The 21,356-nt window shown below is 43.1% G+C and overlaps 1 protein-coding gene across 7 annotated transcripts in view; it reads right to left on the bottom strand.

The window, feature by feature from the left end:
• KIF16B (kinesin family member 16B) overlaps window positions 1-14,013 on the bottom strand; it is a 141,409-nt gene extending 127,396 nt beyond the window's left edge. For all 7 annotated transcript variants that reach the window (XM_076335052.1, XM_076335055.1, XM_076335056.1 and 4 more), the window contains exon 1: window positions 13,913-14,013. In XM_076335052.1, the coding sequence (XP_076191167.1) occupies window positions 13,913-13,959 (47 nt within the window). In that variant the 5' untranslated portion in view covers window positions 13,960-14,013. The remainder of the gene's footprint in view (window positions 1-13,912) is intronic.
• Between the last annotated feature and the right edge of the window lie 7,343 nt (window positions 14,014-21,356).

Below are 21,356 nucleotides of genomic sequence, written 5' to 3'. Positions count from 1 at the left end.
TGACACAGGACTACTATGATCAGAATCAGTAAGCCAACCTGAGAGAAGTGAAAAGAATTAACAGGAATCAAATGCTAAAGCTTCATTTTAATATGAGACAGCCAAGTATAATTTATTGTACACACAAAGAATTTGAGAGGATGCCATAAAAAACAATTGCTTGCATGATGCCAGTTACGTCCAGGCACTCATTTAATGCAGTTCAGCAGGAGCTGAGTCTCTTTCAAGAAGTTCTGGTTGCAAGTTCTACCTTAATTAAAGGTTCGGGCTGTAAACAGCTGTATTGCAGTGTTGGGTACCCTTCTGACCACCTTCAGGGCTAGGAGAAACCCTACTGCAACCAGCTGCTCCTCCAGCATCCACAGGAACCACCAGCCCTACTTCAGCCCAGAGACAAGCCCCAGCCACTAACCAAAGACTCTGCCCCCGCAAATTCCACCCCCCCGCCATCACAAAGCAATGTAAAGGGGCCGGCTGCCAAAACGAGTTCACAATTAACGCTTTGATGATTTAAGAAAGCTTGCATCCCCCAAAGCCCAATCTGCTCACACAGCAGTGTTTACGGCCAGCCTCCAGGCTGTTCTCGCTGCTGTTTCATACACCACGTGGAGTTCCAGCATCACAAGGGAAGGAAACTTACAACCCATGATCCCGTGGCCCCTAACCAAACTACGAAGTGATCAAGCAGGCAAGTTTCTTGGCACAGACACCAGGAAATACATCAGCCCAGCGCTGTTATTAACCTTCTACTGTTGCTAAATTCAGCTAGTCATCTAGCAATTAATTGCAAGGAGGAGAGGGGAAAGCTACTTCAAATAATACTGGCACTTTATTTTAATATAAACAATATCAATATTAGTACCAAGATATGCTTAAAAGAACCTGTATACTTGTCTTGTAATGGGATAATTTTATAAATGGCTTACTTGGGCAAAGTTTTCCTGATTTCCTCTTCATCACAAGGGGCACATGGGTTATGAAGAACTGCCCCAAAGTGAAGATGATTCAGCAGCTATATCAAAACACGGCAGCTTCATGGAAGAAGCTCCAGCATAGATATCTCTATGTCAAGTTTCCTTCTCTCCTTCCCTTATATTCCCTGCTTATTTTCAAGGCAAAGACCAGAGCGGTTTTTGCACCTCCATGGGCATCTAGTCAAAATCATACTACAGGCAGCCAAATGTTAGTAGTATCTTCAGATTTCGAGGCAACTTTCAGTGACCCCTGTTCATTATGTCACTTACCCAGTCCTCCACAAGACTTTCTGAAGATCCTCCCACAGAGAGAAGGAAGAAGACCATGGAAAAGCACTGTTACCTCAAATATAAATCAACAAGGGAAGTTTTAGAAAAATCCCTGTTACAGACATGCAAAATGTGTTTGGTCTCTTTCCAAGTTCATCTTTAAGTTCTTTCCTTTAAGGTCCTTCAGTGGAAGGTTCAGTTATTTAAACTGGCTATTTATTAATCTGTTCTGTATTATTCAGACACTAGAGCATTTATTATAGCTTATCCCATTAGAAAATCATTATATTATGTTTCCCATTAAATTGATACTACGGGCATCAGCTGTGATTACCATTATACCTGTCAGACATGACTCCAAGAAGAGAACAGAAAGAACGAGACGCTTTTCAACTGGGGGGTGGGAGGGGAAAACAAAAAAGGACAGGACAGAAAGTGCAATTGGTTTTCCCAAATAGTGTTTCAAAAGACCACTTCAGCAAACCTCTAAGGCTGCACGGACAAGGACACAGGCACTACCTGAACTGCCTGTGGAGCACCTCTGTGTCAAAATAGAAAGAGGGTCTGTGAAATACACTCTTGGAAATTCACTTACCTATAGACATCTAACGGAACATCTATTGGAAAAGGATTATACTGAAGAGCAGATGTGCGATTTTGGTTTTCAACTACTCAAAAACATACTCTGAGCACTTGTAAATGCAACTCAACCATGCTCAGTGGCTTTTCTTTTCAGCAAAGTGCCTGCTTTTCACATTTTAGGCACAAAGTTACGGATTTCCTGTTTTATCACTCTGCATGTTCACTACCCAGGTGTGTTTCTGGGGTCACAAAGTGAAAGCATGAGGACTGCTTAATGACCAGGAGAATTCAAGGTAGATTTAACTGAAAAACAAGCATAAAGTGTCACAGAAAGAACTTGACTTTTTCTTGTAGCTTGGTAACATACTAACTGTACATTTGCCCTGATGTCCTATTGAATTACACAGACCAAGAGCACTTTCCTTTGAGTAACTCTTAAAAGGGAACATTCAATTCAATCGTATGCTTTAAAAAGCCAAACAAAAACCCTCCTACACAAGAAATTCTTTGTTACTTTCTGTAGCTACAGGAAAAGTAAAGTTGGTGCAACCTGAAATATCACACAATTTCTCTTTCCTATCCAGAGGTTTTTGTTTGGTTTTGTGTTTTTGTTTTTTTAGCTTCTTCAATGCTTATCGAATCATTTTGGAGAAAGTACATTTTTTAAAATATGATTCCATATCTAGGTGCAGTTAAAAACATAAATCTGGTGGTCTGTATATAAAAAATATTCATTAGCTTTTGGGTTAAAGTCGTTTTTTCCATAAACATCAATAACAAGTAGTTTCAATATAATGTTGGCTGAGACCTAAAATCAGAACAAGTCAAGCAATCTGATTTAATCACAAGATTGTGGGAATCCACTGTGGCTTGAGTCACCAGTACTACACGATTACACTGTATAAAAATCACAGTTGTCTCCATAGCAGGGCGATAGCCCAGCATATCCTGAGCTCTAAGTGGCCCCATGCTGTTGACTGATATGGCTACAAGCCCATAACGGAATGACTGAAGCCATGTTTACACTAATATAGTCTAAAAGTTAACAACTACACATTGTACATCAAGCAGCACAACTGCAATCAGATGTCTTTCAGATTTGGTTTGAGGGGAGGTTCCTAGGCGGATCCTCTGATAGCTGGCAAGGGCTGCAGCCTCCCCCTCATTCGGGAGAGCTCTGCAGACTATTTTACAGCCGCCCGTTTTCTCTGAACAACACACCTTCATTATCTTCAAGACCTCTACCAAGCTGTCAAATCCGGCTGACATCAGCCAACAGATTCAAAAGCTGCTAGATGGGACCGGACTGGCTGACAAACAGGCAGTGCAATCCTGTAGTTTCAAAACCGAAGTTTCACCTCAAGAAGCCAGACAACAAAACAGCAGAAAAAATTCCTGGAGCATGAAGTTAAAAGAAACAGCTTTCTATGGATACGACTGTGATTGTGTCTCAGTAAAAGAAAGAAACTGTGCACATACTTGGGACTTAAAAAGCAAGTTTTGTCGTAAAGCACATTTTGTGTGAGCATAAGGTTTTCTGTCGTCAACACAATCTTAATAATTTGCTACTGCAGACTTATAATGATACCCACGTTCCCTTTTGTGATACCAATTTTATAAAAAGCATTGGCAAGCTTTGCAAATAGTTAAATGAGAGACTTCTGCTACTCCCAGAACTTTCTTCACAGTGCAGCTGAAACCAGAATAATAAACCCAGTGACGGAGAACGCAGAAACAGGGGAAATCTTGTACATCTCAGGAAACAGAAATATTCCCTTAGTTTATACACTAGTACACACATATCAGTTCTTGTATGAAGGACAACCTAGATTAAATGCCTTTAGCTGCAAGAATAAATTTTACCAACAATACTGAAAGGCAGTAGTTTAATCTACGGCACTAAGGCTCTCCTGGAAAATGAATGTACAGGTGTCCTTGTGCTGTCTTCTATCAAATGATATCTAGCTTTTTTGGGGAAACTATGCACGCTCGTGGTAACACATACAGACTGGTCACTACATTAAATCACTTACCTGACCTGCTTTTTAAATTTGTATTTTTAATATTACAGGTAGACTTCACCTCCCAATGACTCAGATCAGGTCTGGTAGGTAGCCACATAAGCAAATTTTTAAATCAGCAGCAACAACTAACTTAAAAAAAAAGTTACTGTATCCACACATGCCATGGTCAACAATCGCATACTAACCTGAAAAATATTTAAGCTTCAATCAGCAGACTACCTCAACAGCGACTTTTCTGCTTTGTCTGTGTAAATGGAGTGTCAGACCAGGCTCAGTAATGGTCTTACCAGTAGGAACTAGTCCTGCATAGCTAAGTTTTAAGATATCCACGCATTAAACCCCTCTTCAAACATGTCTGATGTCAGCCTTTAAGAAAATGTAGCAAATGCCCATCTTTGGCAGAAGCAACATAAAATATAACCTCAGACACAACCAGGTTGATTTGAATGACATCCTGGAATTTTGTTGTAACTATTATGACACTATGAAGTTTCTCTAGGACTCTCGGATTTTAGTCCACGTGATATTTTGCTTGTAATATCTTGTTTCTTAGGATTTGTTCTTTTACACCTGCTATTCCAAGTCATAAAAACAGTACTGACTTAACCTCTTGTGTACAGCAAAACTCAATTCAAAGAAATCACATTGTTTCCCTGCAGTGCCCTTGTCTTTTGGGGCAGAAGGTCCTCAAATTAGAAATTCAGAAGAAAAATGTGCCTGACCTCACGGACCTATTAGCCCCTCAAGTAATCCATAAGGCTGTTGTTCTGTCATTCTTTTCCTCAACTGAGACACATACAAGCAATCTGGATAGAACAACAAATGACTTCAGTTATCTAAGTAAACTATCTTTCAAATGTGTAAGCATACAGAAGAATGATGGGTGTACTCCAGATTCTGTACCTCACTGTTGCTTTGTATTTACAATATAAACTCTTTGGAGAAGAGTCTTCATAAAGCCAATATTTGAAGTGTCTGAGTCTTCAACAATAAGAACTTCAGCACATCAGCAATTAAGATGCTGAGTGCCACGTACGCCCTCTTTCTGTTAGATAACTCTGAAAAACCCTCTCTCAATAAATAACCCTGGCTTTGTATTCATAGCTACTGCAAAATAGAGGACTTTGCTCTTCAATTCAGTCAGCTGTTCATGCCAACAATACCTGCCTTTCAGATACTCAGACTTCTAAGAGGCTACGAGTCCAAAAGCTCAGTTAGGTTAAAACAGCTGAGTGCTAATCCCATTTATTTCAAAACTAGACTTAATTTCAAATAAACAAAGCCTGAGAAGCCAACAGACTCACCTTTCTCTCACCTCGTTTCATCAGGAAAGCTACAATACAGAGACTCTGCTGGTCTCAGGGAGCTCTCGACAAAAAGCAGAGTTTGAAAGTATTTTATTGTTCATTATTTTAGTGATATAACATGCGTACGTAACCTGGCACCGTGTTTGATAATACTGAAATAAATTAACTAGGAAACACTATTCTAAAACTAGGGTTTTAAGTTGAAAATGCTTAAGATTGTAACATTTTGGGGATTAGAAATTTTAAGCGAAGCCAGTTTAATTGCGTTGCCCCACATGTGCCCACGCTGCCAGTGGAAGGTCTTTGTTCTTCAATGCTAGGGAGGGGGACAGATGAAACAAGGTAGCGATTGTGACAAATCCTACAGGCTTGAAAAACTTTCAAAGCATTTGCATTAAAGCACTAATAAGGACAGAAAAATAAGCACATGGAAACAGAGGCTGTATGTGGGCTTCCCGATCTCTGATGGTTTAATGCAAGATTAACTGCCAGTCCCAGCCATTAACTTTTCAGTCAATGGCAACCCAGTATTCTGAGCTCTTTAAAGCTCCTTCCACAGCAATCAAGTCTGCTCCAGTTTTGCTGCTCACCGACACAAGGATAAAGCTCTGCATTTGGGACTCTCCCTCCCTGATACATCTTGTTCGATACATAAAAACGGCAAGATCCCGTTTTAAAGACTACACGGAACAGAGAATAAACCAGGTATGCATAAAGCCGTGCAAAAACCACCACAGAGGAAGTTAGAGGCAGAACAGCAAACGCAGGAGCTACTTAAAAGTCACCCAGGTCTAGTCTCACCTTCCCATTCAAGCAAGATCATTTCCTGTAATGACTTTCTTCAAAGGAATTAGCTCTTCCCAACTGCCTGGGCTTTCATTCCCCTCGGGAGACTCTTCTACAACCTGCACTATCTCATTAGCAGTAATTCCTTAGATACAGTTTAAGCTGATCCATTATTAGCTTCATTCCATTACTCCTAAGATATTATGAAGGAGCCATAACTAAATATTTAATTCCTCTTTTCAACATTTAAGCCCTGCAAATATTTCTAGATTTGCATCTCCTAATCTATTCCGGTAGTCATAACACAGAGTACACATTTAGATTGATTTTTTTTTTAATTGATGATTCCTGTCATTTTTGTTGATCTTTTCCACCATAATTCAGATAATGAGGTTCCAGAAACAGGACTTTACAAGATACTGACCCAGGGGCTTGCTGGGGGAAGCACCAACCACAGCTTCAGTGTTTGGCTCTGCAATATATTTGCAAACAAGAACTGCACTGTGATTGTAGCACACTCTGAAGTTCAAATTCATCGCTTCTAAGCAGAAGAACTTGAAAGATTAACCACAGATTAAAAGGGCATGGAAAGAAGAGGAAAACAAGCCACTGACGTTCAAAGACCATGTACTCCAGCACAGGTGAGAAACAAGCCACCAGAGAGTGCTGGCATTCTCTATTGCTCGCACCACTAAGTTTCAGCTTGCTTCAGCCCTGCTGACATTTGCTATTGTGGAGAAACCTAAGGAGAGTCCAACAAGTTTTTCTAGAATATCCTGACCTCTGGCATCCAAATTCCCAGCTAACTATCATCCTTGGTGTTGGCTCCTCTATTTGGCTTTAACTTCTCATTTTAGCAAAGGCCATACTCTAATTAGACCCCGCTCCTTAACACAGCCATCCAATACTGCATTTTACCACCCCTTAGGAAAACATGGCCAGATCATTTGAGATTTAAACTCTTCAGGAGAGCAACTATTCTGCTTTACATTTGCAAAGTTCTCTTTATGCTACTGAGTAAAATAACTTTGGTATTCTTCCCCCCACCTCATGGCTGCTGCTTCTTCCATTCCTACATAACCAGGCCTGAACTACTTATCTACTACTTATTGCCCTTATGCCAAAAAAAACCTTAAAACTTAAAAACCAACCATCTCCCATGCTACTATATTGATTATAAGACTTCCATCACCTCTTTCTTATCCTTGCCACTGACAACCACGACTTTTCTGTAAGCCCACTATGCTCTTTATCTTTTCCTTTTCTAGTCCTTACAAGTTTGAGTCAACACTCTGCTGTGAGCAAGCCGTCGTTTCTACTTCATTTGCTTCAACAGCAAGTTCTCCAGCCTTTCCTCCATTTTCAAATGGCCTGCTTGCAGCTTTATAACACAACTTACCACATTCCCTTCTTAAATATACAATCCCTACAGATACCATTTAAAGGAGCCTCACAATACATAGCACCTACGTTTCCTAGCAAACACTGCTAGCTCAATAGTACCTTTATTCCAGAACTACATACAGCAATAGCAACAGCCATAAACTACCAGCACTGAGACTTTTATCATCTTTGAGGGCATTTTTACATAATTATAAATGTTTATGTCACAATTTATTGTTGGCACCCGTGCTCGAAGAACACACATTCGACGCATTTAACAAGCGGAGCCCTCCCTAGCACTGGTTAGATACCATCAAAACCAGAGACCAACAGCCCCTTCAGAACAGGCCCACCTGTGCGTCCTACCCACCTCTCCTTTCTTCTCTCTCAAAGTCCTACACCTTAAACAACCAGGTAATGTGCCCATACAACGATCATTTCATTTCACCTATAAGGAAACAGAGATCATACTCTACACTTCTTTCTCACAACTGAACGAGTACCAGATTTTTTTGTGCTCTTTCACACCTGGCAGCCTCACTGTGCTGAGCTGCCAAGGCCAAATGAATGAAGCAGCCCACTGCTCTTAACCCCACCCCAGAACCTGGCCATACCCACTGGGTATCACCGAGCTATTGCCAATCATAACCCATCTGTTAAGCACATCTTTACTCAGGTCAGTTAAAAGGTAGTGATTATTAAGGAGAGGTGACGTGTACGTTGTCACGCTGATGCTCACCCCTCTGGTCCTCCCTGTACTAAGGGATCTGCCCTGAGGAGATGAGCATGACCACGTTGAAGGATAAAAACTCTTACTACTGTTCACTTCTCTTGAAGAGGTGAGAGATAATAAATAGAAAATAAAACCGTTTCCTCATGTACTTCACAAAACCAGACTTTTATCATCTTTGAGGGCATTTTTACATAATTATAAATGTTTATGTCACAATTTATTGTTGGCACAATACTTTCAATTTCGAACTTCAAGTTCTCTTAGTATCAACTTTACATGATCCAAGAACTCAGATCGGAGTCTACACCTTTACGCACTGGTCCAATGCTAACAACAGAAGTAGCATGCTGATGAAGGTCATTTTTATATATTTTTATATATACACATACATATTTACACATAGCTTACTTCCAGGGAGAGAAGCGTATCTACTCTGAACACTTTCTCAAAGAAAAAAATCTGCTGGAGGTCATTAAGTGGGTTCAAGGGTTTGGACACAAAATACATTAAGGTGAAAAAGCCACATGCAGAACAGTTAGTTTATCTTGCCAACTCAGCATCAAAGTAGATTTTTATTGGATTCAGACTCACCCACAGATAAAGGCAGAGGCAAGAGAGAGGTACACTCACCCCAGGCACACTAGAGCCTCACCTACCCTTACAGATCTTTCAACTTATTTTTACAGCAGAGAAACTGTACGTGATTGTAAATCAAATCACAAGCACCATTATTAAAACAGAAGTTTGAAGACTTAACATAAGAAATAGCAAACTCAGCTTGCTGATAAATGGCTTACCCTCATCAGTACTGTAGTTTAGGAAGTGACAGTATTGCAACACTTGGACATATTTAAGCTCTGAGTTATGTTTCTGCTATCACTCTGGATCCTCTTAAAAGCAACAACCAACAATCAGTGCTCAGAGACAGACACCGCAAAAATTTCACTATGCACTTCAGAGGCAAACATGATATTCAACTATGGGTGTCCTTGCTTGTAATCACTCCATCTTTTCTCACTCTACCTGTGTTACACTGATGTTATACGTATTTTGTCAAAACACTCCATCTTTATAAATTCATGAAAATTAAAAACATACACAGTAACCTATATTTTAGACACAGCAATTCATCACGAGACACCAATTCATTCCCCTCTTCCCTGCATTGGAAATTCTACAATATATTCTCCATGTATTTCTTTTGCTTCTCAATTCTAAAAAACATAGATAGTTAATTATAACTTTCATACTCCCAGTAAGCTCCTACCTAAATCACTTGTAAACATTCAGAATGGAAATTGAGATTTCAGCTGGCTCTTCACTGTTTTCTTGCTTATCTCTTTTTGCTGCTACAAAAACACTCTAGTCACATGTTCCTTGTAAAATGAAACAGCTTATTTTATATCTCTGTCCTTTGCATTGCTATATTAATTTGAGCCGTTGAAAACTCTGTTATTGATACTAAGGCTTGGACTGTGCAAGCAGTTATTTTTAAAGATAATGTAACGTTGGTCCTAAACTTCCCAAGGTATTCTGACTCCAGCTCTGCACACAGAGGAGTTACTTAGACTTACAAGCATAACTGAAAGGTGTAATAATGTAAAACCAAGAGGGCCAGCCTTACGTCTAATGAATAATTGTGTAGAATGTATTTGTGGATTAAAGCATCGACATTGGCATGGTTTTTAATCCAAACAAATCCCAGAGTCACACAAAAGCCTTCTCTGAGCAATAAAACCTATTTTCTCTGTCTCCCTGCTATCAAACATAAAAGCTGTTAATCTTCATGCAGTAATTGTGACTGACCATATAACCACGCAAAGCACTAAAGCCACCGACACGCATTTCTGCCTCCCCATCAGTCACTTCTGTTTGGAGAGCAAACCTAAGGAGTGTGTGCACGCGGGGTTAAGAACTGATCATTTAAAAAGTAAATCAAATTGGAATTTCTATTTCATTATACTGGAAATAACAACAGAGCTGTGGCATAGTCTACACAGCTCATTTAAATACATCGAGAGCACTGGATAAGCACAGGGAAGAACTTCTTACTGCCATGCAAACCCACATTCTGATGTCAGCTGCATCTTCTGCAGGTAAGGACAGCATATGACACTCATTTAGTTTGTTCAACCAGTTAAATACAATAATTAGTTTATGCAAATGCAAGAAACAGATGAAAAAGGTTAAAAATCAGAAAAAGCTTGTTTTCCTCTATTACTTCATGAATTAAAGGCCAAATAGAACAGAGCTATCAGGTGTAAGAAACTGAAGGGCATAAGAATCGGTGATAGTATCTGAAACAATCAAGTTGATATTCCCTTTATTAAATATCAAAAAAAAATTTCTTATTTAGCATACTTCAGATAGTTTTATTTACCTGCCCAAAAAAAGTATAAAAGTGGTTTTCCTGAACACTAATTGAATTCTAGTTTTCATGCAGAGAAAACGTGACATAAAACAGAAGTAAGAAAAGATTACCCCCTCATTCTTCTTAAAAGACTCAGAACAGATGAACATAAAGTAATGTATTTATTTGAACTGTGCAGATGCAGTGCATAATACAAAACAGAGAGCCAGAATTAGATTAGGCTTAACAAGATCCCAAATATCTCACACTATGCAGAAGACAGTGACTAGTAACCAATAACCCAAAGTCATCTGTTCAGTACGTGAACAGAAGAGTACCTCGAAGCCAATTGCACTTCTCTATAATCCCATTACTTTGCCCAGGAAACAGCCATTCTGAGGCATGACAGAATCTTGATGAGAAACTGCATTTTGTGGGACCAGGTATGGGATTCTCCAGTCAAGTCCTCCAAATTACAAGACAATAAATGAATGCTTCTAATTACTGTTTCGGAAAATGAACCTTAGAAACAGTGGTGATCAAAACCATCAACTTGCCAGAGCAAAATACATCAACCACCCAACCTCACCTCCCTGCAAATTTCTACCTGATGAAGAAAACCTAGTCTTCTGCCAGCTGGCAGGTTTTTAGCTCCTCTACAGAAACACTAAAATATAAGCACAGACTGAAAGGCTGTCATTGCAATTCGGTATTGAATTAGGAAGACCAAAGGACAGGTGGAGACTCACCAAGTAACTGAACTTTCTAAGCTCACACTCACAATTGGTTTCAAAGCAGTAACTGTAAAGCCATTAGACATCTTTTTTATTATGTTAGCCAGAGATATAATCAAAAACCTCTAGTGTAACCTCTGCATAACACAATTTGGGATGTTAACTACTTTAAGAAAAATGGTCAAGGGCTTTGACAACAGCACTGAAATGAATGAATTCCTTCCAGGTCAAGCCAGAGAACGAGAAGACAAGAAATAAATCACAGCAGAAGAAAAAAAAAAAAAAGACTAAAGTTTGTCATCTAAGCAATGGAACAGCAAGTAATCCTTAAACAACAACCCCCTCCCTATCACATGATTCATTCCAAGATCCGTGTTCATGACTTATTACACAATTAGCAGTGCTATGACACCACACAGTGCAACTGCTCCATAATGCAGGAGTCTTACCAATAACCATTCATTAACTCTGTCTTCTCTAATTAAGAATGACTCATGAAATAAGCTGCATTATTTGATTAAGCTTTGAACAAACCAAACCAAATTTAGAGACACACATGAAATTAAATTTAACTCTATACAGTATCATGTTAAAGATTTTGAAAATAAGTGCCGCAGAATGAACACCCAATTGGGAAAGCTCCTTTGAACGGGCAGAGAGGTCCTTCCTCCATAAAACACTGCAGTGACCCATAAAGGGGAAGGGAGCACAGCTGAGAGAAGACATGTACAGGGGAAACCAACATAGGCAAAATATAATTACTGCTCCTGCCTTATGGTTCACAATACCTTCACTATCGCAACAGAAAAAGCTATTGGATCCTCTAAGGCTTAGGATCTCAGTTTTACAATATACAACACACGAGTCCAGCACTGACCAAAGGAGAGGAGCACCACCAACCCAAGCACCACTCCTGGGCTGCAGTATGGGGTGTCACGGAGAACAACCGTGCCTCTGAAAAATCAAGACTTAGAAGCAACATCCCATGACATCGAATCCAGCTTCCTGATAATGTTTTATAAACATCAAGCACCATCCCATAAATAGCAAGGTTTTAACAACTTGAACTGGAAGGCTCTTCACAGTTTGCTTATTTCCATAGTCAGACACCTACTAGTTTTCAGAATAACTTTATTCACTGCCTACTCACTGCCACTCAGTACACGGTGTCAAAGACAATGCTGATTACACCAGGCCTCTGGCTGCCCTGCTCTTAGGCTCTTTCTTTTCCATCATATCACAATTTTCATCATTTTCTACATATGCTCTGATCTAGCCCCATCCAAGTTATCCTCTCATGTGCATTCCAGACACGAGGTCCAGAGTCATTGTCTGTAATATTCTTTTGCCACAACACTTGCAAACTTCTGCTCACACTATCAGTTGGTGTTTCTACCGCCTATGACAATTACCAGCCCTTTTCCCTTCTGTCATATGCCTTCCATTTCCCTCTCTCTTCTGTCTCTTAGCAGACCACGGTTTTAGTCCACAAACAAAACTACTCCGTGCCACCAAAACACTACAAATAACAAGCCTTAATACTTTAAAGACCTATGCTACCTGTTGTCAGAGATTCTCGAAGGAAAAGTGAAGTGTACTCATAGAATAATTTTAAAAATTTATAAGAACCATATGGTTAAAGTTGGGGGAGGGAGCGGGGGGAAGCAGGAGGGTGTGACAACATTATTCACCAACCCTGACCTCTAACCACTCAGCTCCATCCAACTGCCTAAACTACTTGAAACCAACCTGCAATATTCTCCCCTTCCAACCTTCATCAACTTTATTTTCATAAGGTTTGTTTTTCCCCACTGAAAATGACAAGATATCAACTGACTTTCAGAACTTGGGAAATTTTTTTTTTTTAAATACCTGAATCAGATCAAGTGCAAGGAAGGGTGGGAGCCTGATCGGCTGTCTGTGCTTTTAAAACACTTTTCTTTTTAACTGGCTGCATCGTTCCAGAGCAAGAGGAGAAGTAAGAGCACTGCCAGTAGAATCTGATCATTTTCTACATATGGTTCTTAAGTTATATCATTAAAAATTAACTCCATTGTGCACATTATGTATTTATTTCACCAAAGAAAACAGCATTTCAGGAAGCAGGTGATAAACTCCTGTCAATACAGTAAATGGGGTGGACTGCCTCTTTTATACTTCGAGCTTAAGTAGCCTACTAATAACCTTTACCATAATGGCTCCTCCACAAAAGCTGGCATTACAGATGAACTAGACAACAATCTCTCTCAAGTGGGTAGAAGGGGTTGCAGTTCTAGATGAAACAAAGAAGTAGCTTGCTTTCACACTTTAGAAGCCTGGTTGTACACTCTTGGCAGGCCCTTGCCTCTCAATAGTTTCCTATCTTCACCAAAGTAACCTTTTCGTCATTATAAAAGGATCAGACAAACCAATGCTTAAGACCATGACAGACTGAACTTCCCAGGAAAGGCCCCACACCTCCCAGCACAACGCGGGAGCTACGTCCCAGCCTGCCGGGCAGGAGAAGCGCTCCCAGCAGGCGCTCCTGCAACGCAGAGCCGCTCAGCCGAGCGCCGAGAAACTCCTGAAGTCCCCGGCAGAGCTTCCCTTCAACCTCCACCGCGGCAACGGCTGTCACCGCCTGCACAGGTGGGACACGGAGTTTCACGCACCCTCTGCGAGCGGCGGCGGCGGCTCAGGGGCTGCACCCCTGCGCCCGGGGCCGCGCAAGCCCCTCAGCAGCGGGGCGCGGGAAAGGCCGGGGCGGCCCCGCCGCCGGGCCGCACTCACCTGCGGTTCATGGGCCGCACTCGCACGGCCACCTTCACCGAAGCCATGGCTCATGCCCGCCGAGCCGCTCGGGCCCGCACCTGCTCCAGCCGCCGCCCGCCCAGTCTCGTCTCGTCTCGCCCCGCCCGGCCCGGCCCGGCCCGGCCTGGCCCTCGCCGCCGACCCGCGCCCCGCCCGCCCGCCGGGGCCGAGCGCAGGCCGCCCCCCGACCTAGGCCATGTCGCTATGGCAACGCCCGCCCGCACCCCCCCTCCCGCAGCGTCCTCCCCCCTCGGGCGGCTATGGGGGCAGCACAGGGACAAACAACGTCGCAGGGCGTTGCTCCGCGCGGCCCCGCCCTCAGCCGCGGCGGGGCGGGGGAGGAGGAGGAAGAGGAGGAGGAGGAGGAGGAGGAGGAAGGCGGGCGGGGGGGGGGGGCCTTGGGGAGGAGGGGTATCGGGGTAGCGACCGTTACGGTGGGTAGGTGCTTCTCCACAGGGCCTTCCTCCGAGGTGTATAGATAGGTAGATAGAGAGAGGTGTATAGAGAGAGAGATATTTGGGGGGTGTATATGCGTATGCGTACATATATATACACGTATATATACACACACACACCCCCTAGAAATATATACCTCCCCATTATATAGATGTATAGGGTTGTAGGTAGGGGTGTCTATATATACAGACGCCTATATATACACACCTATATACACCCCATATATATCTCTCCCTATATATACACCCCTGTATATATACACACCCCTATATATATACACCTATATATACCTATAAAATATATATCTTTTTTATATATAAAACAGAATTACTGCATCCTGTAATTACGCTGCTCGGCGGATGTTCAAAGGATTGAGGCTTTAGGAAACTCGCTCTGTTCCCACCCTGACTTCTACAAAACTTGCCAGAAAGGGACATTTTTGAGACTTCCATACATAGATGACAGTGCGTAGACATCAATCCAAAAAAAGCAAATATAAAGGTATGTAAATATACATACCCACAGCAAGTGTCTCAGCCTCCTTTCCTTAAAAACCTGGTGGAAAATACAGTTGTCGGTTTCTAAATACTAAATATTTTACACTCGGAAACACCTGGCAAAGTTTGCAAACCCAAATCCAAACCAAACCCAAAGCTCCAAAATACTTCTCTACTCCTTGGGTATGAGTGTCTTTAATAAACACACGGTTCTCAGATACGGTTAACGAAGCATTTCCAAGGTTTTTCCTTGCGTTATCACAAAGAGCCTCTCTGCTACCCTTCACTCGGAGTTGGGAAAGCCAGTTCCGCCTGCGGTAGAAATGATGCTCGGGCTCAGAGGTGGCATCTCTGGAGGTTCTGCGAGTCTCCAGCCTACTGGCAAGGAGACGAGCGGCACTGTACCTGACTGACTCCTGACCACCGTCTGCTGCACTTCCTTCTTGCTCCTAATTGACCTCTTGCGATGGACCTGCTCGGTCAGAAGCGCCTTCAGGCACATACCCTCGTTTCCTGGGGTTGCAAAACAGGTCCCAAGCCCAGGAGATGACAGGCTGGACCTTACTGCACCACTTACAAGTGGTGCAAAGTCTTTCATTCAAGCCCTTCCAATGCACATTCCTCGTGACGATCACCAGTTGCCTTTCTTTGCATTTATATGCAAATAGCCTGGAAGGGCAGGAATTAACGACTCGGCTAATGGTTACATCTTACCTGCCATCATCTTCTTTTCCCATTGCAGTTTGAAATATGTTTCCGAGAACAAGACATCGACCAGGATCTCTACCTGAGCGTGCTGAGATACCCTTCCAGTTGGCAGACGATGGAGGGGACAGACGGACGGGCATCTCCCCATCCCATGGGACTCGCCGTCAGGCTGGAGCTCGCCATCAGCCTCGGTTCAATTTGCTGATTAGCAAATCAGCATTTGCTAATTTGATGCAGAAATCTCAACGCTCACTGCTAAAGAGATTAAGAGGATCCTCTGCGGCCAATATTTGGGAGAAGGTATTACCTTGTCACATATCCATCCATCAGGAAAGTTATCCTTCTCTCCACTCTTGGGAATCCTTTGGGGAAAACACTTGCTCAGCATCGTCCTCCAGCCTGCTTCTGCAGGGCTTTTCACACCTGACGTGCCACGCAGGGTCAGATGTCATTTCTGCTGTCCCCACCGAGACGTGTTGTGAACTCCTTTATCTCAGCCAGGGGAATCGTCCTCCTCCTCGGGCTGCTCTGATTTTCCAATCTGTCAAAATCATGAGGAATAAACAGCATTGCCCATTCCCAGCAGCACACAAACACAGTCCTTTTAATCCGTACACACAGTTTGCTTTCCTGAGCTCATTCCCAAGCCAAGTTTCGGGTCTATATTCATACCCACTTTGCACAAAACACGGCTGTACACCTCCGGTTTGAACTCACACTTGTATTCAGATGGAGGAGCTTGCCATGGATAACTTCTCAAGGGGACGGCTCTTCTAGCCCCGGCGAGTGCCAGGGCTTCACTACAGCTTCCCAATGGAAGGTCCAAACGGAGCCACCTGATGGCTGAAAAATAAAGGATTTCATTCTGTTAAGAATTAAACAAAGTGCTGCATGAATCCACACTAAACAAGGAGAATTATCCCATTTCCAGCAGGTCTCAGCATGCAGTTTCAAGTAAATAAGCATCAAGCTGTCAGCTTGAAATTCTCCTTTGGAGCTGTGTGGTTTTAATGAGCTACCACCAGTGCCGGGTTTTGGTATTTCCCCCTTGCTCTTTCCTGCAGTTGCCTTTTTCTTTTTAATGAAACGCTGTGGATACGGAGCCAGTCCACCTGCCAGGGTGCTGCCGGCAGCTCAGGGTGCGAGTAATGAATTTGGGGCAGCCCAGGAGGGTCGCCTGGAGCTGGCACTGCCAGCACCGCCCTCGGCATTTGGGTAGAGCAGCAGCAGCAATTGCAGGAGAAATGGCAGCACTTGGTGCCTTTGGCAGCAGCGGCAGCGACCGCTGCTGTGCCAGGCTGTGTGCCAGGCTGTGTGCCAGGCTGTGTGCCAGCGCTCTGCTTGCCACAATTTGGGAAATTAGCTTAAACTAAATGTTAGCAGGTCCATTTTCATTTGCATCCAGCCCTCTTGTTGACCTTCGTTGTTATAATGGTGACAATATAAACCAGGATGTGACCATTCCTGCCGCGCTTGGCAGAGGGACCATCAGCAGCTCACCCGGCAGCTGGATGTCGTGGTCGGTGAATGCTGCCCATCTTTCCAGGGGCATCCCTTCCTGGAGAGCCCTGTGCCCATCACACACGTTTGGAGGCTGCATCACAAGACGTTTGTACAGAAGATGGTGGACACGGAGCCTGTTTCCAGTGCGGACAGCACACGTGCAGGGATCCTCCAAATTCCTGGCCAGAGGATATAGGGAGATGGCTAGCTGGGTTGAAGGGTGTCCTCACTGGCACGCCCTTACACAGACCTTCGTTTGAGCCACGAGGGAGGGTGCAAAGGGTTTACAGCCATACTGGGTCTCACATTGGGATGGGGAAGCAGACACAGCTCCTTGCCCCGCCATGGAGGGACCCAAAAAGCCACCATGGTGCAGCTGTGGCAGGATGGGGAAACACCAAACTCCACACTAAAAGTTTCCTGTGATCTGCTAGACCACACTAAAGAAGAAACAATTTGTAAATAGCCTTTGAGTTTGATCATCTGGGAGAATTAATCAAGCAAAGATTCAAACCACTGGGTACACATCATCATTTTCAAGTTGTTGTGTTAGGCTTGATCCAGAACTGAACCAGAACAGCTTCAGCCAAAGCTTAGTTAGAACTGAACCATGAAGTCACCGGCCTGAGTCTCTGCTGCTTTGATCTACTGCTAATTGCTTAATTAATTCTTCTGTGAGCTGATTTTCCTTTTGCTGTGCTTTCCACCTCCGTTGAGTTTCAAAGCATTTTAAACATACTTCATGTGGGAATAAGCAAGTAGGGTATGTAACAACAGAGAAACAAATGTACTGCTTATATTTGTATATATATTCTATAGGAGATGACTTTCTCCTTTGACACACAGTTGTCACCTTGAACTCTAACCGTGAAAACACAGCCACTTAATTTCTATTTTAAACTATTAATGGGAGGTGGCTTTGCACAATAGAAGTTTGCCCTACACAGAAACTTCCGTTATTACCAACAGCACTCATGAGTTTCACGGAGTATGCTCTAGCATTTTAAACATGTTGTTGGCTTCTTAGAAATGAGGTTGTTTTTGTCCCCTCTCCTGCTTCACTTTCAGTTAAGGAGCCTGACAAGGAAAAGTATGGTACAGAGAAGTGGAAATGAAGAATAAGTGGTTGTAGTTGACATTTAATTTCTGCACAGTTGGAAAGAGAAATGAGGTTGTCTATTGTTCAACTCATTATTTTTCCCAACCATCCAAGAACGTAGCAATTTGTTGTTTCTTTATTAAATATAATAGGGAGATGTTCTGATTATTTTTCCTTATTGAGTTCTTATTATTTACAATTCACGGATGGTGGCAGCCTCTGAGCTCTCTCATTTGTTCTGTTTTCTGGTGTATCATTCAATTAACACAGAGGCAATCTGTTATGTCCAAAAGGTAATATGACAGGGCTTGATAAGCAAGCGAGCTGCAGAAAGATCTAATAACGTTTAATGAATCATCGCAGTGCCATGTTTGGAGATGTTCTCTTGGCAGCACCCTGGGATTTACACAACACATCAACATGTCACTACTTGGGATCAAGAATAGCCATATATTTCGAGGCTATGTCAGGGCCAACTTCTTGGGTATGCCAAGTGTAGTTTTATCCATGAGGCCAAGGAAATTCCTTGCATACAGCACTGCCATTTACTCCTGGGTTTTTAAAACACAGGCAGTGCGTTCCCCCTTACTCCTCGCTCCAGGACCCCTTTTATCACCTTTATTGGCATTAAAGATGGAGGAGGTTTGGGGCTGCAAAGCCTCTTTCAGAGAAGACTCTTCCAGACTTTTCAGTGAGACATGGGGTTGAGCACCCACCTGCTGTGATCTCGCATCCCCAGCCACACCGCACCTCAACAAGCCACAGTGCTGGAGGGACCAAAGACTTTAGCAGCCAGAACCGCTTCTCCACTCTGCATCCAGAGAAGCAAAACAGATGATGCTGATGCCGACATCCTCACCAAGCAAGAGATAAAGGCTGTGAAGGGCATCTGTCCAGCATGTTAAACCCAGGAGCTCAGCTATGGTTGCTGTCAGGGTATTGTTGTGGTTTAACCCCAGCTGGCAACTAAGCCCCACACAGCCACTCGCTCACTCCCCCCCTGGTGGGATGGGGGAGAGAATCAGAAGGGTAAAAGTGAGAAAACTCGTGGGTTGAGATAAAGACAGTTCAACAGGTAAAGCAAAAGCCACGCACGCAAGCAGAGCAAAACAAGGAATTCATTCACTGCTTCCCATCGGCAGGCAGGTGTTCAGCCATCTCCAGGAAAGCAGGGCTCTGTCACGCGTAACGGTGACTTGGGAAGACAAAACGCCATCACTCCAAACATCTGCCCCTTCCTTCTTCTTCCCGCAGCTTTACATGCTGAGCATGACATCATATGGTGTGGAATATCCCTTTGGTCAGCTGGGGTCAGCTGTCCCGGCTGTGTCCCCTCCCAACTGCTTGTGCACCCCCAGCTTGGTGGGGTGGGATGAGAAGCAGGAAAGGCCTTGACTCTGTGTCAGCACTGCTCAGCAATAACGAAAACATGCCTGTATTATCAACACTGTTTCCAGCACATAACATAGCCCCATGCTAGCTACTATGAGGAAAATTAACTCCATCCCAGTCAAAACCAGCACAGGTATCTAGGTTTAAGGCAGGACAGTGTCCTTCAGATATCCACCTTGGAGGACATCAGGCTGCAGACAGAGGCCATGAGTTGTGTGAAAGAAATTAAAAAGCATGAGAAGCTTTCCTGGAGGCCAGAGAATGTTTGGTTGATGGCATACGGGAAAGGAATAATAATTACGCTTTCTTTCTGTATTTCCAATGTTATTTCTGTTTATTCTCATGACAGGAAGTCCCTTTTCCTTTGCCTAGAGAGATTCAGGGTGGGAATTAGTGAGCGATTTATACTGTGGGTTTAGGGTAACTGATAATGAATGACTGCTTGAGGCTGGACACTGGAAGGTTGTGGGCACAAAAAGTATTGCTGCGTGTATTTTACACTCAGTTTGTTCCCTGATCTTTAGCAGTTACTGGATTTCCAATGAAAATGAAGGTTAGTGTTATAGCCAAGCTCAAAATAAAATAAGAACAACCCAGAAAAATATAAATTGATGCAAAGCTGAAAGTAAAACACCGAAAATCATTGAGAAATCTTGTATTGACTTCAGTGCAATTTGATCCATATCTACAGGTAAGAGCAGACAAATATATTCTTGGAATTATGTTCCCTGAGAAAACACCTAGAGGTTTTGGATAAGCCAAATTTGGAGAGAAATAGAGAGATTACTCTGAGTTAGTATAGAGCACATTTATGTCCTTATACACTGCTTCTACGTGAAATCTTATTGTATTTAACGTTAAGATTAGGATCAGCGGAAAAATAGACTGGAGTACAGGTCAGCCTTCTTAGTAAGATAAGGCTTTATCTGTAATCCCCAGGGAAAGAGAAGGTGTAGGTCTGAGCTCCTGAATATGGTAATATCCATAAGAAAACTATTTTAGGAGGTACTTGAAAGGCGGCACACACGTCTTCAAAGGATCTACAGATTCCTCTCGACTGGAATGAAATATTTAGGCAGTCTGGAAAGCCATTTTCCCGATACTTGCTTATGAAAATAAACATAATCTTCTTTCTAATCAGGCTAGTAAGCCAAGTCTACCACTCAGTGTGCCAGTGTGTGAGTCCCGCTGAGAATTTCAAGGGGCAAAAGAGACCACAAGAAAAGAAACAGCAAACAGAGGCAAGGGTGCGATGAGAGATTGCTGCCTGGGGCTGGGGAGGGCAGGCGGGCTCCTGCTGAAGAAAGGAGCCCATGGGAAGCATCAGTGCAAGGAGAACAACTGACAGATGAATACAAGCTGTGTTTCTGCACGGGGTGGACAAGGGAGGATTCAGCCCGTCAGGGGAACATCACGAGAAGCCCACTGCTTACATCCATCCCTGCAGTTCCTGCCCATCCCCTGGAGATCTATTGAACTGACTCCACTTTTGTTGTCCACAAGATAAAATAAGCTTCATTATTGGCTTCAAAGGCTGGTTTTGCCTGAATAAGGAATAAGAACTGCAGGACTTGGCCTCTTTTGAAAGGCAGCTGGACGGGTAGAGTTGGTGTGCTCTCCAAAATCGCTGTCAGTGCTGCTCCAGCTGCAGAGCAGCCTCCACAAAGAGGGCATCCCTTTACGGCGTGCCAAGGTACCAAGCCCGTGAAACACACTCCCAAACATGGCCCTTAGCCTACAGCTTTAGATGACTCCTTTCATTCAGTGA

Source organism: Aptenodytes patagonicus, chromosome 3 (genome assembly GCF_965638725.1).
Source record: "Aptenodytes patagonicus chromosome 3, bAptPat1.pri.cur, whole genome shotgun sequence".
NCBI lineage: Eukaryota > Metazoa > Chordata > Aves > Sphenisciformes > Spheniscidae > Aptenodytes > Aptenodytes patagonicus.
Note: the sequence above shows the minus strand (reverse complement) of the source record. Positions and strands in the feature narration are given on the sequence as shown.